General features: G+C 51.2%; 1 protein-coding gene across 1 annotated transcript in view; it reads left to right on the plus strand.

The window, feature by feature from the left end:
• DPF3 (double PHD fingers 3) overlaps positions 1–14,857 on the plus strand; it is a 292,610-nt gene extending 277,753 nt beyond the window's left edge. The window contains exons 10-11 of the mRNA XM_040226150.1: positions 3,354–3,435; positions 3,972–14,857. Coding sequence (XP_040082084.1) covers positions 3,354–3,435; positions 3,972–4,042 — 153 coding nt within the window. The 3' untranslated portion in view covers positions 4,043–14,857. The remainder of the gene's footprint in view (positions 1–3,353; positions 3,436–3,971) is intronic.
• Positions 14,858–16,074: the final 1,217 nt, after the last annotated feature.

The following is a 16,074-nucleotide window of genomic DNA, read 5'->3' on the forward strand; positions in this document are numbered from 1 at the left end:
GGCATATACTACAGATAAAGGTGGCATATACTACAGATAAAGGTGGCGATGTATAATATATAAAGGACCCTTAAAATGTGAAGGACAAAGGATCATAAACTTGATAGAAAATGGGAAAAATGTGAAAGATAGTTCACAAAAGATATAAAAATGATGCTTATACACGTGGGAAAAAATGGTTTGAAAGAAATTTAACTGTAAACAAAATTGAGATATCCTTTCTTACTCATAAAATTAGGGGAAAAAAGTATGACAGTGTATTCTGTTGATGAAGTTGTGGGAAAGCTGGCACCCTTATGCATTGTCAGCAGCAAAACAAAGTAGTACAACCCTCTGTTCTACCAGTACCTAACACAACCATCAGGCACTTACCTTTTGACTGGGCTGCCTCACCTATCCTATCCTCTCCTAAAGATATACCCATAACACTGTGAAAATACATACACATAAGGTTCTTCATGACCACGTTGGATAATTGCAAAATATTGGAAATGACCTAAATGTGTATATACACAGTATGGGTGAATAAAGGATGGCACAATGAAGTAGTGTGTAGCTGTAAAACAACACCACCACGAGATCATCTTTATGAATTAATATGGAGTAATTTCCAGGATGTGTTGTTAAATGAAAAAGCAAAGTAAAAATATTATCTATAGTACATGGCCATTTTTGTAAGAAAGGCATAAGAAAATATACATATATCTTTCTAATTGTGTAAGAGAAATAGAAGAAGGATAAATAAGAAACTAGAGAGACTGGTTATTGTCAGCGTGGGTGGGAATGTACATCCCAGAAAAGGATTCCCATTCTACTGGAACTGTAGCCATAGGTGAATTCTGGTTCTTAAATATGTAGGAGTAAGAAACCCTTAAAGTGTGTTTCTCATGGGGGATAGCATAGGCTGGGATTTTGCTTGGTTTTTTTTGTTGTTGTTGGTAATATTGGCAGGCAGTTATCTGAGAAGCAAATGTAAAAGAAGAGATTATGGTGCTAGACAATTATCAACCTATGAATGATACGTTTAAACCCACAGATACCTTAGTTTCCCTTTGAGAGAGTCTAAACCAGGATATCCTGTCTTCTTATAAAAGTAGGAGTCGCCAATGTATTTCAGATATTAGTAATATTGTTTCTCACATCTCTTCCTGTTTCTTGTCCCTCTTCTAACTTGCTTTCCCTCCTATCATCGCTAAATCATATTGCAATTTAGCTTACTTGAGTTCTGACAATAATAGTGTAACCCTTGGAACAGCTTCTCATTTTCGTCCTATATTTCCTACTGCTGCCTCTTAGCCTCTTTTTTTGTCTGCCTGTCCTTAACTTTGGTGTTCTCCAAGCCTCTGTTCTTGATCTTCTCCTCAGTAACTTTTTTGAGTTCTTGGTTTTTCAGAAAATTCAGTGAAAGCTATGGATTTACTTTTTCCTTAGAAACATCTACATTTGGACTTGTATGCAAAATTGTACATTTAATTTCAAGGAGTTCATGGATACCTCTCCATGAGCACAAGTTCAAAAACATCTGCTTTCACATACTCTGGGCTTCCTCTCCCAGGACCTTCACTGCCCTTTCATCACCAAAGACTCCCTAACGCATATCTCATGCTCAGGCCTCTCTCCTGATCTCCAGCTGCCTTCAGGGCATCTTCACCAGTTGATCTGTAGATCTACAGAACAAGTTTATAGCTGAGGTTGCCTTCTGCCTCTCATAGGCCTGCTCCTCTGCTCATGGCTTAATGGATGGCTACCTCATCTGGCTTGCTGACCAAGACCGCAACCTAGGAGACACCCTTGATTTCTTCCTTTTCACTCTCTACAGCTAGTCAATGACTCTCAAATGGAAGCAGGCCCTTTTTCTCTCCCCCAACCCCCAACCCTAGTTCAGACCATCATCATACGTTATCTCTTACCTGATGACTATAGTAGCCTCCTAAGTGGTCTTCCGGCCTCAAGAACCAATCTCTCTCCACCTGGGCATCTATTCTGATACAATGAGATACAGCAGCTAGTGAGATCTTTCTAAATTGCAAGTCTAACCATGTCACTCCTCTGTTGCTAACCCTTTGAAAGCTTCCCATTGTGTCCTATTGAAAGGTCTTAGCATGATAAAAAAAGAGATCTTTCATGGTCTCTCCTGCCTCACTGCTTGCTCACAGGGGTTTCCAACTTCTGTATCTACTTTTTCCAGGATCTCTAAACTGGTGAAAGCCAAGGTGAGATTTGATACAAAACTTTGCAGATGTCTTATAAGCCATCAAAGCAGACCCAGAGATAACTGAATAGAACAGGGCTGAACCTGGAGGATGGGGACCAGGTCACAAACACTTACTGAGTAGCTCCTATGCACAGAAGTTCTGAAGGAGATGTGGAGATGAGTAAGACAAGGTCTGCCCCAAGGGCTGTGCAAGCTGTACAGGCATGGACAAAAGAGCCGTGTTCCAAAAGGACTGTGTGCAGATATCTACCACATGCCAGGCTTGGCAGCATAAAGTGTAATTAAATGTCATAAGAAAGCGAAAGTACATGAAGATGCAAGAGGGGTCAGAGAACTTCCATTTGAGTAGATTAGTGAAGTTTATATAGCAGAGAAGTGTTTGAAGACTTGAAGGGTGGTTAGGGAATAGTCCAGAAGAGAAGGGGCCAGGGACTGGGAGAGCCTCCAAACAGAGAGAACTACGGGAGCAAAGGTGTGAACTGTGTCCTTGGAAGTTAACCACAGTGCTAGAAAGGCCTATTCTCATCTGGTCTCCAAACTCCAGCCTCCAAGGAGGCTTTTAGGAGCTGACAGGTGGCATAATATCACTTGAATTTCTCTAGTAATGAAACCCTGAAAAGGTTCTGAGGTGTTATGGATGTTACAAGCAAGTATGCTGCCCATTTCATAAATGGAAAGAGTGAGGTCCAGAGCAATTCAGTTAAGATTTACAAACATTTAAAGTACTGTCTATTCACTAGGCAAATATCCTGAGGAATTCAGAAATGCATTAAATTAATTTTCTACCCTTATGGAGGCAGAATTGTTGGTGATGTGAGTTCAGAAGCATAAAGAATCCCTTTAGGCTTGGATGTGAGATGGTGAGCTAGGGGGGCTTCTTGGAGGAGAAATGGTTTGAGAACACTTACGTGGGAATAGGGTTTGCATAGTTTAGAGGACAGATGGGGGCATTCCAGGCGTGGGCAAAGCACGTGGCTGTTCAGAGGGAAGTGAGGACTCCAAATGGGCTGGGAAACGGGCATCCAGGGAGGTTGATTAATGGAAATAAGCTGGTGGCATAGGTCATTGGGGGCCAGAAAAATAATGAACCGAAATAATTCCATATTTCTTCCTCTCCTTCTACTCTGTGTTCCACCAGGACCAGCTACTCTTCTGCGATGACTGTGACCGTGGCTACCACATGTACTGTTTAAATCCCCCCGTGGCTGAGCCCCCAGAAGGTAATAATGATGAGGTCACCAATAACAATAACAGCTACTTCTACCACTTGCTGAGCCCTCACTAAAGTGCAGGCCTTATGCTAAGGGCTTCACATATCTTGTCTCATTTAACTTTCATAACCTTTCGAGGTAGGTATGATCACTCCCATTTTACAGATCATGCAACTGAGACCCAGTTCAACCAGCTGAAATTCCAGCTTGAAGGCCAAGGAGATGTTTCCCTGGCTTATGACTGAGATGGTGGGAGAGGTGTGAGTTTCTAGAGGAAACTGGTCCAGACCCGGTGATGCTGGTTAAGAGGCACAACCAAGGAAGCAGGGTCTTCACTGCTGTTTGGCCAATCATCTCTGTGCACTTACTATTTTCTGAGGAGAATTCTGCTGAGCAACAGACTTCAGCACATTTTCGGAACTGGGACTCGGTCTCTGGATCATGAAAATCCAAAATAAAATGGGGCTGATAAAAAGTTTAGGGCCAAGGGGTGGGGCTTGAGGTTTGGGGAGAGGCTGCTTGTAATGCCATCTCGTTTCTTGTAGGGAGCTGGAGCTGCCACTTATGCTGGGAACTGCTCAAAGAAAAAGCCTCAGCCTTCGGCTGCCAGGCCTAGGGTCCCCGGTCACACATATAAGGTGACTTGCCACTGGAGAGGCTGAAGCAGAGCCCAGTTCAAACCCGATCAAGCCCCTTCTCCCGTATATCCAGACAAACCAACCTTAAGGAGGAACGCCAATCAGTAGCCACAGAGCACGCTGACACAGGGCATCAAGGGGCGAGGTGTCTGCTTACTTCCTACGTGCAGGTTTCCGTTCTTCAGCCAGCCCCCTACCCCTTGTTTCTGCCAGAAAGATGGTAAACTTTTGAAGAATGACCCCAGCCACAGCCCTGTGGACCCTCCCTCACGTTTATCCTAGCACCGGGCCCTCTCACTGGTTCCCCATTTTAAGGCCCCATTTTGTGACCACCCATCCTCCTGTGTGGTTTGGTGTTTCGTATTATCTATCGTGTTCCAAGAACCTTCGCACAGCCTCCCTGCCCTCAGCTTCGTCTTTCCATCCTGAACTCAGTGGAGGAATAAAGGGCTGCGGAGAAGTTTTTATTTATTAGAAGCCTCCCTGGAAACTTCTAGACTTGGGACCTGGAGCCCATCCAGATAATGAAGCCCTGAAATCCCTCCTGGTACCTCCCTCCGTCTCTTTGAAGAAGAACTTTCTGCTGCTTTCTCCACCCCCAGCAGATATCCAGTGATATCAGTGACAGCCGGTGGGGTTCTCTAGATGGTGGTGGGGAGGGAGGGGGAGGCCATGAGAGGTGGGCGCAAACACTGCGAAGGTAATTCTGAGGCCCTGTCCCAGCCAGTCAGTATTTGCTGTCCATCGGGAATGGCTTTGCCTGGGACCAGATTGTGAGAGCTGGGGCATCCTTGAGGAGAGACAGGCCACAGCGCAGGCAGAGCTCTGAAGAAGTCAAGACTCTGCCTTCCACTCGGTCTGGGTCTGGAGCTTTCCCTGGTGGACCAAGAACCCGGGAAGGTGAGTGAAGGCTGCCAGGTCAAGAATCTGAATGTTGGTCCTGAGGACTGCAGCTCTGAGAAACCCTTCAGTATTGATGTGGCGCCACAGATCGCTTTTCCCGAGTAACTCCTTCCTTCTGCATCGTGTTCGTTTGCCATTGTCTGCTGAGACCTGACTTTGGGAGTTTCAGGATGGGGGAAGAAATGGTGATTCCCTAAACAAATAACTGGGATGATGTGATTATTTATGACCAAGGTGACCATCACGCAGAATCTTCAGCTTGAGGGCTGCTCTTGTCTCCGAAGTCCCCAGTCCATACTGGATTCTCCCTTTGGAAAAAAAAAAAAAGTGTCGAGAAGAAAGAAGTGGGGAGGCAATCAGATGCCGAGAAGTCTGTGTTGGAAGTCAGCCCCGGGGGCTGCAGCAGGCCCGACCACCTTTGAATCTCTGCAGCAGTGGTGGCAGCAGCAGCATGCGGTAACTGACACATTTCTGGAAAAATCATTTGCCCAAAGGGCAGGTCTCGGTGAGCCGGACCCTCACGTGTGCTCGGCTTCCTTGAAATCAGCTCCACTTCTGTGGTCCGGCTGCTTACAACAAAGGCCCAGGTTATTTTTAGACCTTCAGCTCCTGAAAAAAAGCCCTCCAGAGGCCTGGAGGCTCCAGCCGCTTGGGCCACCTCTGCCCGGCTGCGGCCTTCTTGCCAGGACTTGGCAAGAGCCCTCCTTCCTTTCTAATTGCTCTTGGCCAGTGGACCCAGGGCAGCCTGGCGGGGAGCCAAGCTGTGTGGGTCTCTCCCCGGGTCCTTTGCAGGGTGACCTGTGGCCAGAGGTGGAGGTCAGTCTCCTGCAGGGGCCTGTGGCCTTGGAGGGAGTTCCACGGGTACATAATGCTCTCGTTTAAAGGGCTGACCAGATGGGATTTCCATCTTCCTCTGGAGGGATTTCCTTCCCCCTGTTGGTTGGTGTACCCGTTTTGGATTCTGGAGGCCCAGGGAGGGTTTGGGAAGCTGCCATGTGGTCACACCATCATCCGTTTACCCAAGAGGGTCACACTGGAGGGCCAGATTTCTTCCCCTGATGGCCCTGGCTCTCTGTCCTCCCACAAAACCCAAAGTGGGCATCCTCAAAGGCTGGTTATTGGTTTTGAAAAGTCACTTTGCTTAATTTTAGGAAAAAAGTCGTCAAGCTGTTCGCAAAAGCCACAAATGGCTTAAAAGCTTAAAAAAGCAAATCTGAAACCAAAACAGTGACCCTGCATGGGACAGACCCTCTTTAGAGAGTGTTTCCCACCTCAACACAGTTGATGGGTTGGAGGCGGGGGAGGGGACTATGTTCTTTCTCCAGACACGCTGGCTGCCACAGAAGCTATGAAGGTGTGATTGAGTCTTGGAGAGCAAGGAAGGTGCTGGAACCTTCCAGGGTGAGGGTGGCCAGGACTCTGCACTGAACATCAGGAAGGCCCAGCATTCCCTTTTCAGTTTCACTGCCTGCAAGATGGGCCCAATCCCTTCTTTGGAGACCTCAGTTTCCTCCTTCTGGAAATTGGGGACAGCAAAGCTGGCTGGTGAGATGGCACTTGCAGGATACTGCAAGCAAAAATCATGGTTACGCTGATCACTTTCTGTATTGAAAAAAGGAAGGTGTTGGTCAACAACTGCTCTTTTTTTGAGCCCCAGAGAATGAGCTGGAATCATGGGTGCATATGGATGCTCAGGGTTTTTGTTTTACCCCTGCCACTGAGTAGCTGTTTGATCTTGGGCAAAACACTTAATGTCTCTGAACCTCAGTTTGCCCATCTGTGAAATGGAGATGTCCTGTGAAAGAGGAGGTGTCCTGCCTGTTCCACAGTGATATCAGGAGTCTTAAAAGGCATAATGTTGTATAAGTCATCACTGGAAAGCTGGGCTTGTCAGGTAGGGACCCCCAAAATGATTTTCACACCTACTTTCTCGTGTGAGTTAGCCAAGGTTAGATGCCTTCTTGGAATTGCCATTTTGACCAAAGGGGGTTTATGTTTTAAGAAACAGGCTGCCTGTGGTCAGGGTCATGAGGTCAAGCTGTGACAAGAATATTGTGACTGAGCATGGATCTGTGATGGAAGGTGAGGATGTACCCTGGGGCTGGGGATTTCAGAATGAAGATACTCCCTTCTATAAGGTCAGCACAGCCTAGAATGGGGCTCTGACTTCTGGGAGGGCTGTCATTCAGTTTAGTGTAACAGTCACTTAAAAACTTTGGTTTTTAAAGCCCAGCTCTGCTAGTTTCTAGCAGAAATGACTTGGGGAGATGACTTAACCTCTCTGGGCCTCATGTTCCACATCTGAGAAGGGGGATCTGGCCTATCCAGGAGGGTTCTTTCAGGGACTAGAGTCAATGTTGATGAAGATCCTGACACGGGGCTTGGGTTCCTTGGTGGGGGGGGGGGCGGCAGAAGGGGTCCTCCCCTGCACCATGGTAGCGCCTGTCACTGCACAGACGCCACCATGTGGAGGTAAGGATGCTGCTGCCTCTCAGCTCAAAGCCCGGGCACAGCCATGGTGCCCTGGTTCTGCTTCACCCCGATGCTATGGCTCCCACTAGCCAGAGAGGAGGTGCAGCTGTGAGGTCCAAGCCGGAAGTTGAAACCCTCTGTTTCCTGTAGGTAGTTTCAAAATGCTGACTTTGGGGCCTGCAGCAAATCCAGTGCAGGCACCAGAGTGAGGAAATAGACAAGGTGCCTGGTGGGATGTTCACCTTCTGACTTTCTCAACCCCGCACTGACTCAGAGCCCCCGAGGCAGGAGCCTGCCCGTCCAAAGGTGCCCCTGCTCCTGTCATTGCGCCGGAGCCAGGTAGGAGGCCTGCACAGGCCTCAGGGGCAGCTGCTTCCCTGGACTTGGCTCAGTCTGTCTGCAACCAGGATAGCAAGACCGTGGGAGGGAGGCCAGATTCCTTCTGTGCTGGGGAGGAGAGCAGGTTTAAGGTTGGGGGAGGGTTTGGCTTTCACAGTGATGGTTTCATGATACCCTGGAGAGTTTACGCTCATGCTGCATTTGAGTCTTTGTGCTTTGAACACAGCATGACTCCTTTATGCCCTTCCCTTTAAAAGTTCAGATATTTTAAGGAAGAAAAATGAGATGATTATTATTACTCTTCCTATAGGGGCAAATTTAAGAGACAGATCTATGCGCTTGAAGAAAAATTATGGGCACCCTTAGGCTTCCAGACTCAGAGAAAAGGGGCCTCTGGTATCTTCTTTGAGTCCTTGTGTAGGAGGTGAGGGAGGAGCCCTGAGGCCCTCCTTCTCTGCCCCCTAGGAGGTTCTCAGTCCGAATGCAGGTGCTGGGACCACAGCCCCCTCTTCCTCTCTTACTCCCTGAACCCCCAGGCTCTCCCCTGCCACCAACTGTGGGCCCATTCAGGGTGTGCCTGTGTCCCAGCCCTAGGGAGACATGGCTTCCTGGGTCAGAGCTGAGCTCACACTCTTGCTGAAGGTGCCCTGCTTGCCTCCTTTCCCGAGCTGGACATTGGTGTCACCTAGAGTAGACTCACATCCCTGGAGAGGGAGGGAGAGGCAGCCCTGAGGAAGGAGTGGAAAGGGTCAAAGATTTTCACTTTAGGCAAAGTAAAATGAAGAGAATTGGGGCTGGGGGAGGGGCTTTGAGGAGGGGGCCAGAAACCTGGGTTCCCCTTAGGAAGAAATCCTGCACCTAAATAACTAGAAGGCATGGGAAGAAAGAGTTGTTATAACTCGTTGTTTTCTCCCTAAAGGCCTAAGATCCTGGTAAGGAGTTTTGTTTGTTTGTTTGTTTCCCCAAAGGCCCAAACTCTGTCAGTTCTGGACACCAAGCCGACTCTACCTTTTTCGAGACCACCCCCCGCCCCCCCCCACCCCCCGGCCTCTGGCCCCCTGGGTTGGGGGTGGGGCGCTTCAGAGACCAAAGTAGGCAGGAGTGATGCCCTTCACCCAGCTGGAGGTGGGAGGTACAGTGGGTCTCCTGGTTGACTGCTGTGAATTTTCCCAACGCCACAGAAAAAGCGTCCTTTGATACTCATTAGTGAGATGAGCTGCTGAGGTCCTCCTGGTCTGGATGGAAGGTGGGGGCGTGATGGAGAAAGCAGTGGTGGCAAAGGCCAGGCTGGGTCACCACCTGCTGCCCTGGGAGTGGAAGACTGCCAGGCGCTGCCTCTAGAGGCATCAGGCCCGGGAGGCCCTCCCTGACCTCCCCAAGCCCAGCTGGGCAGCAGCTGGGACCCCAAGAAAGGGGGCACCTGGCCGGTCCTCCCCACTGCCCAGCAAGCTGGATGGGGTTCCTCTTCCTCCTGTTGTCTGCTTCCCCTTTTGAGGATCTTACTCCCATCCCCAAAAGGATGCTTTTGGTTTCCCAGTTAGCCCAGTTTCCCCTGGACACCAGGTGAGTCGGGAAGAGGGTGGAAGCACAGATGCTTTCGTTTGCCTCAGGCCTTCAGGTCTCCCCACCCAGCCCCATGGCCCTGCGGGTTTCCTTAGGTCTAACTGGTCAGTGGTCAGAGGCGGGGCTCTGCAGCTATCAGGGGGGTTATGACACCCCCATTCCCCTCTCCCCCAGTTCCTGAACATTCCCAGAGCTTGGGGATCTGGTCTCAATTCTCCACAGCCACCAGCTCCTGGTGTAGAAAGAGCAGAGCAGGTGGGTTAGTTCAGGGCCTTCCAGGGAGCTCGAGGGGGCTTTGACTGTGGGGAGCTGGGTCCTTTCTAGGGAGGCGGGACAGCTGAGGTAATTGTTCTGGGAGGGAGGCCAAAGGGACAGGAAGCTGTCCTTGGGTGCCGCCCGCCCGGGTGCCCTGGCTGCGGGAGCAGGGCTGGCTGGCTTTTGAGCATCTCAGCAGCTGCTCGGGGCAGGGCGTGGCTGCAGGGCGCCCTCCCCAGGCTGCTGGGAGGAGAGGCCACAGGAAGCACCTCCAGGAAACTGTCAGGGGGAGGGTCATGGTTTCCCAGAAGGAACAGAGGCCCCCTGTGTGCAGGGAAAGCTTTGGAAGGGGGCGGGATCCCAGAGGAGGCACCCTCTGGGCTCTCAGGGGGCCCTGCCCATGTCCCCTCAGATGGCTGAGGCCTGAGGTAACTCCCCAGGGTCCTGGGTGGGAGGCTTTGGGGGGGGCGCAGAACAGGGGTCAGAGGGCCCAGGAACACCCTTGGTCACGGTCTCAGTTCCCAACTGCCTCCCTCTCTTCACCCCAGTGCTTTGAAAGAGAGGCATTGCAGGCCTTCCCCCTCTTTGGCCCCACCAAGAGAAGGAAGCATTTGTGCTGATGGTGACATTTCCCAGGCAGGCCAGAGGAAGGCAGGGACTGGGACTGGCCGGCAGCCAGAACCCTCTTCGGCAGAGATATAATGACTAATCATGACCTCTAGCCCAGGCAGCGAGCAAAGCGGCCATTCAGGACGGCACCAACCCAGTATGGCAAAAAAAAAAAAAAAAAGCTGCTGTGGTGGGGAAGAGAGAGGGTAAGCAGTCACTGTAGGAAATGGGGGGGGAGTGAGCCCCCAAGATCTCTGTTCTCCCTCAACAACAACCCCCAAGTCTCCAGGTTGTATTCATATAGACTGCATCCTGTTTGCTTGACTCTCTGCATCTCTATAATTCCTATCAATGTTATTAGTATGGATGGTGAGAACACAGATGCATACACACACACACACACACACACACACACATACCCGTGGCTTAGGGAACCAAAGCAAACCTTTGTGTTGCTCCAGAATGAGAAGGAGAACCTGCTGGTAACCAGAAGCCACCAGACCAGATGCTTTCTTTCCCTGAGTTTCCTGCCAGGCCAGCTCCCTCAGCTTCCAGTCCCTGCACAACCACAGGGAGTTGGAAAGGAATCCTTGTGCTTGGAAAGTCATTGGCCATGAGGACTCTCTCATCCCTCTCCTCTGCTTCCTTGGGGGAGATGTTTGGCAATAGTTGGGGACCTGGAAAAAAGTCTTGATTCTGCTTTCTGTTGAAGGGATGCAAAGATTTTCTGGGTAGCACTGGGGTTGTGGTTTTGTTGACTTTGCCCTTTTATGATCATCCCCCACCGAGACATGGGTTCTCCTCTTCTTTAGTGAGCCTTCTCCCTTCCCGCACCTTCCCTCCCTTCCCTCCTGCCAGGCTGGATGCTGCAGGATGGGATGGTAGTGGAAAGAAACAGTAGCACAAAAGAAAAGGAAAACACTTTCCCCTGCACATTTTCACCATGAAGTTGAAGGCCTAAATTAGGTACTAGAGAAAAAAAAAGGAAAACACAAACATGTGAGTGAGAGCATGAAAACATAGAACAGTTATCCCCAAGCAGAGGAGGTGGGGGCAGGTGGCTGGAGAGAGGCGGGGTAGGGGGGCAGGGTCCTGGCTCATCGATGCATCTGGCCCATGTGGCATTTGGGAAGGCAGAGAGTCAGGCTTTGGCAAGAGATGCTCTGATGCTTAGGGGGCATTCGTGCCTGGGACCAGGGAAGGGAATGTGTCCATCCTTGTGCCCACCACTCATCTGTTCCATTTGCCCACTCTGGGCATCTTTCCTCCAGAGGAGCATGAACACATTTCCTGCCTGCCATGAAGGACTGCTGGGCAGGCTGGTACTGGCCAAAACACTTGGTGGGGTATGTACTACAGGCTGGGCAGTGTGCTAGATACCACAGGGTCTGGAGGAATAAAGTACATCCTGGCCCAAACTTTCAGTTGCTTTTCAGCCTTAAAATTCCACTCCCTCAAGGCACCCTGATCACATGTCAGATGGCGTGCCATCAGAGAAGGTATGCGTGTGTTCGGGTCTCTCTGTTTAGGACACATGTTGGTCAGCAGAAGATGAGCAGGCCCAGGCGTCCCGTTATTCTCACCCTCTGGGGCTGGGGGAAAGGAGTGCAGTTGACATCAGCCCGGTTACTTTTAAGTCTCCCAAGCACTGGCTGCCCTGGGAAGATGAGCATCCTTAACAGGAACGGGAGTGAGATGATGAAGGCACCTGGGCTGGTGTGTGTCACCAGCTAGAGGGACTCGGAGCCTGGGCCTCCAGAAGCTGCCTTTGGGCCACTGGGTGATGGGCAGGCAGGTGCAACTGGCAGGGCCTGATCAGAGGTCGAAAGGGACCCTCACGATGGCCTTGTCCAGTCCCCACTGGAGGAAGCAGAGATGAAGAGTGGTGGGACGCAGGCCTCATGCATGGGTTGGGTGGACTCCCACGGAGACCCCAGCCAGGCTGTTCTAGCTGCACAGCATTTCTGGCTTGCAGGTGGTGGGGAGGGCATGTCAAAGGTGTTTTCAGTAAACCTTCTCTGTCCTCCTTTGGCCAAGTGCTCGTCAGATCTGAGCTTCATGCTCCACTAGACTCCCACTGCCTGACAGCATCAGAAATTGGCTATTTGCTCCAGCTCGACCTTCCCCTACACACGTCACAGACAGATTCCAGGTTCTAGCTATTCCCTGAAGAAGCCGCCCCAAACTGGCTTTCAGGCTGAGCTCCTGGGCTAAGGGGAAAGCTCATATCTGCCCCTGTGTTGGTGTCAGCTCAGAGTTGGCCTAAAGCAGCCTTCACTTCCTCCGCTGGGCAGGTTCTGGGAAATGCTCTTCCCTGGACAGCACTGGCTCCCAGAGGGTGGTTTTGGTGATCTATGTGGAGAGTCAGGGACACGAGGCTTTCATGATGCTTGGCTGGGGGTCTGGTTTTAAAGTGCTTGAGAACCCGAAGTGCATTCTGGGGTTTGATCTACCCATCCGTTTGAAAGCCTTTGGGCAAGGCTCTTCCGACTGACCCAGTTTCAGCAGCCTCTTGTGCCGGCAGGAGAGAGAGGAAGGCCATCTGACTTGGATCCCATTCAGGCCAGACTGGCAGCACCTCCCCCAGGCAGCCGGCCTCGGACCCTGAGCCCACAACCCACCCTCTCCCCTACGCTCGGCTCCATGAAGGGTGGACGCTGCTGGACCAGTGGGCTGAGCCCCGAGATGGTCTTCCCTCCTCTTCTACTCAAGTCTACTCTCAAGCTGAGAATACAGTCTGCTCAGACCCCTTCCCAGCCTGAGGGTGACCCGCTGGACCAATTAGGAAGAGGAGGTCTGGGGGAGGGACCGTCCCATCCACATCACACAGTCCACTGGATCAAGAGTCACAACAAGTCCTCAGTTGGGTCTGCATCTCCCTTTGCAAATGTGTTTAGACCGAGGGCAGTTTTAAAGCCCAGTTTTGATGACATTCCCCTTTGAGAGCCAAGAAACGGAACATCTCTGCCAGGAAACCAAGATAAATTGATTTTCTTCTAGCTGCCTGAAGTCCCACTGTGTTTCTCCTCAGAGAGAGGCTGATTGTGGCAGCTTTGATGTCTTCCTGGGGTTCCTCTGGATGAGCTGTGGCCCCAGGGGTAGGAAGGCTGAAGGGAGTCCCATAGGAGGGGACGCTGGCCCCAGTGTCATGGGAGGAGGCTCAGGCCTGAGCAGGCTCTGGTTGAGGAGAGAGCGTGAGGAGCCTGGAAAGGGGTTCCTTGAGCTTTCACACTGCCTGACCCGGCTGGTGAAGAGACCCTGGTGCCTCACAGCTTCGGGAATTTACCATCCTCGGATTGCTTTGGGCTGTGGTTGGAAAGGTGGCCCCTGGAGATGTTCCAATGATCTCCAATTGCCAAGGGTCCATTTGTACCTCTAGACCCACAGATAAGAGGCAAACTGGGTGTCACTTCTTCAGGTGTGGTCACAAGAGAGGAGGCCATTTTCACAATGTATGCCCATCATTCCAAAATGCCTTCTAGTCTCTTCTACCTGCATCTCTTACATCTCCTGAGTTGGTAGGTGGGTTCTTTACCTCTAGAGCCATCTGGGAAGCCTTTCTCTTCTACTCACCCCGCCTCAACTCTCTGCAAAACTCTTAGCCATAAATGAATGGCCAAAAGAGTTGACCTCCAGCAACAGAAATGCCTGCTAACAAAGGTCTTTCTTTTATGCTCCCTTGAACTCCCTCCTCACTGGACCTTGGGATCCAACACCCATTACCTCCTGCTGACAGGAGAACTTAGAGTTGTCCAGCCCTGAGCCACTCGAGTACCTCAGACAATGTCCAGGATTGAGGTAGACACAGATTTCATGAGGTTAGAGAGAAGGGCTCCAGACTTAGGAAGTTGCAATGGCCTGAGGAGATCTCTGTTGGTTCCTCTAAAGCCACCACAGCAACAGACAGACAAGAGCCCCCGTTCTCCCACCCCACAGCCTCTTCCAGGTGTGATGTGATCGCCGTCTCAGCCATGGGTGTGTGCCCCACTCTGCTCCTCTGTCTTCTGGGGGTGCTCCTTTCTCCTGTGTGTTAAGTTTCCACTCTCGTGGCTCCTGCTGTGAAAAGTGCTGTGATGTCTCTGCCCTGTCTGTGGGATATTTCGAGGTCTCTCAGTGTTTCAGTATTGGAGATGAGGCTGTGCCACGTCTCCCAGAGTCCTGAGAGGACACGCGGGTTCTGTGACTTCCCAGAGAGCGGGCGTACTGTAAGCGTCCGGGAGGATCTCCAGGTGGGAAGCACCCCACACCTGGAATTGGATCCACTGGCAAGGACTTGTCTGGAAGCCGGCTCCACTGCTTCCTTCAGAAGAGGGCTGATGGAAGGGCTGCCTGTGAGCCAGGATGCCACCCTCTCCCCTTGCCTTCCTCCTGTCCTGGCCTGGCTTCTGGGGGAGGCGCCAAGGAGAGGTCAAGTCCCTTAGCCAATGTGAAGTGGGCATCAAGCAGCTTTTATCTTGGAGACCCTTGGACATCCCAGCCCCTCCATGGAGCCCTTGAACCTCCACAAAGACTGAGTCACAGGCCGTGTCCCTTACTTGCTGTGGTTGTATCTCGTTCTGTGGTTGGTTAGCAGTGTTGACGATCTATGTAGTGAATCTTTTTGTCTGCAATTTAGAGAATGTGTAAACAAATAAAAGGTTTCAAAACTCTTGGCAATTTTTGGTTCTTCTCTCCCCACCCGCCTTCCATCCCCCGCTGCCACCCCTCATCTTTCAAAACCATTTGCAAATGTATAGAGCCTGTGTGAGCAGACCTTTCATTCTGGGGTGTCCAGTGGGACTACATTAGTATGCATGGGTGCTAGGCTCCAGGGAAAGGCTGGAGCTTCCAGGTTGGAAGGAGACTCCAGAGGCAAGGAGTCTTCCAGGGCCCAGTTGCTTGTGGATGGAATTCTGACCCCGTCACACACAAGCTCCAGTGAAGCCACGGTCATGGTAGCTTTCGTGGGCACAGCAGGCAGCTCCACCACGAGCGCCATCCTGTGAGCCCTCTGAGAAGATGGCAGGGCATCCTGAAGAGAAGAAGCCCCTGAAGTTTCCGGGGGAGGCGAGGCCGATGATTCAGAGATGACTCACAGCTGAGGTGGTTGCAGCAGTGGGGGAAAGAGAGACCTCAGGCTCAGGACCCACCTAGAAACCAGCTGAATCACTGCTCCTCCCCTCTCAGGTCGTCGCCTGTAAGGCAGTGAGATGGCTGCCCTGGGTGAGAGGCAGGAAGTTCACAGGAGACAAGTCTGCCCCAGTCCCCAGCCTGCTTAGCAACCTCCTTAAAGGCACAGCCTCTGGGTGCAGGGTCTGAACCACATGGAGGTGGTTTCCGGAGGCTACAGTCTAAACACATTCAAGGTAAATAAGTAAATAAAACTTCTACTATGTGCTAGGCACTTGGGATACAGCAGAGAAACAAGACCCCACACCCATGGAGCTTACAAACCACATGGGTAATAATACGACATAGAGGGACACAGTCCAGGGGACATCTGGGGAGCCAGACCACAAGCAGGGACTTCTGGTCTCAGTCAGCGTGCTTCTAGTTGGAGTCTATCGTGTTTTTTGGAAGACACAGCAGGACATGCAGCGGGGAAAGACGGGGTCTCTTTCAGTTCCTCTGGTGATTAAATGTTCCACTGTCCTGCAACGTCATCATGCACCCTCAGCCTTTCCTTTCAGAAGCGGAGTGTGGGGCAGTTCTTTCTAGCAGAGGGGCCGTTGATCATGGTTGCAGACACAGGCTGTCAAGTGGAAAGGCCAGGCCTTCACCCAGGATGGTCTTGGGTGGGATATGGGCGGGTAGTGCCAAGCCGCTCATTCCAGCACTGGGGGACTCAGGTTCGTAACCAAGTTCAGGCAGGAAAAGATGGCATAAACAC

Source organism: Oryx dammah, unplaced genomic scaffold, assembly GCF_014754425.2.
Source record: "Oryx dammah isolate SB20612 unplaced genomic scaffold, SCBI_Odam_1.1 HiC_scaffold_26, whole genome shotgun sequence".
Taxonomy (NCBI): domain Eukaryota; kingdom Metazoa; phylum Chordata; class Mammalia; order Artiodactyla; family Bovidae; genus Oryx; species Oryx dammah.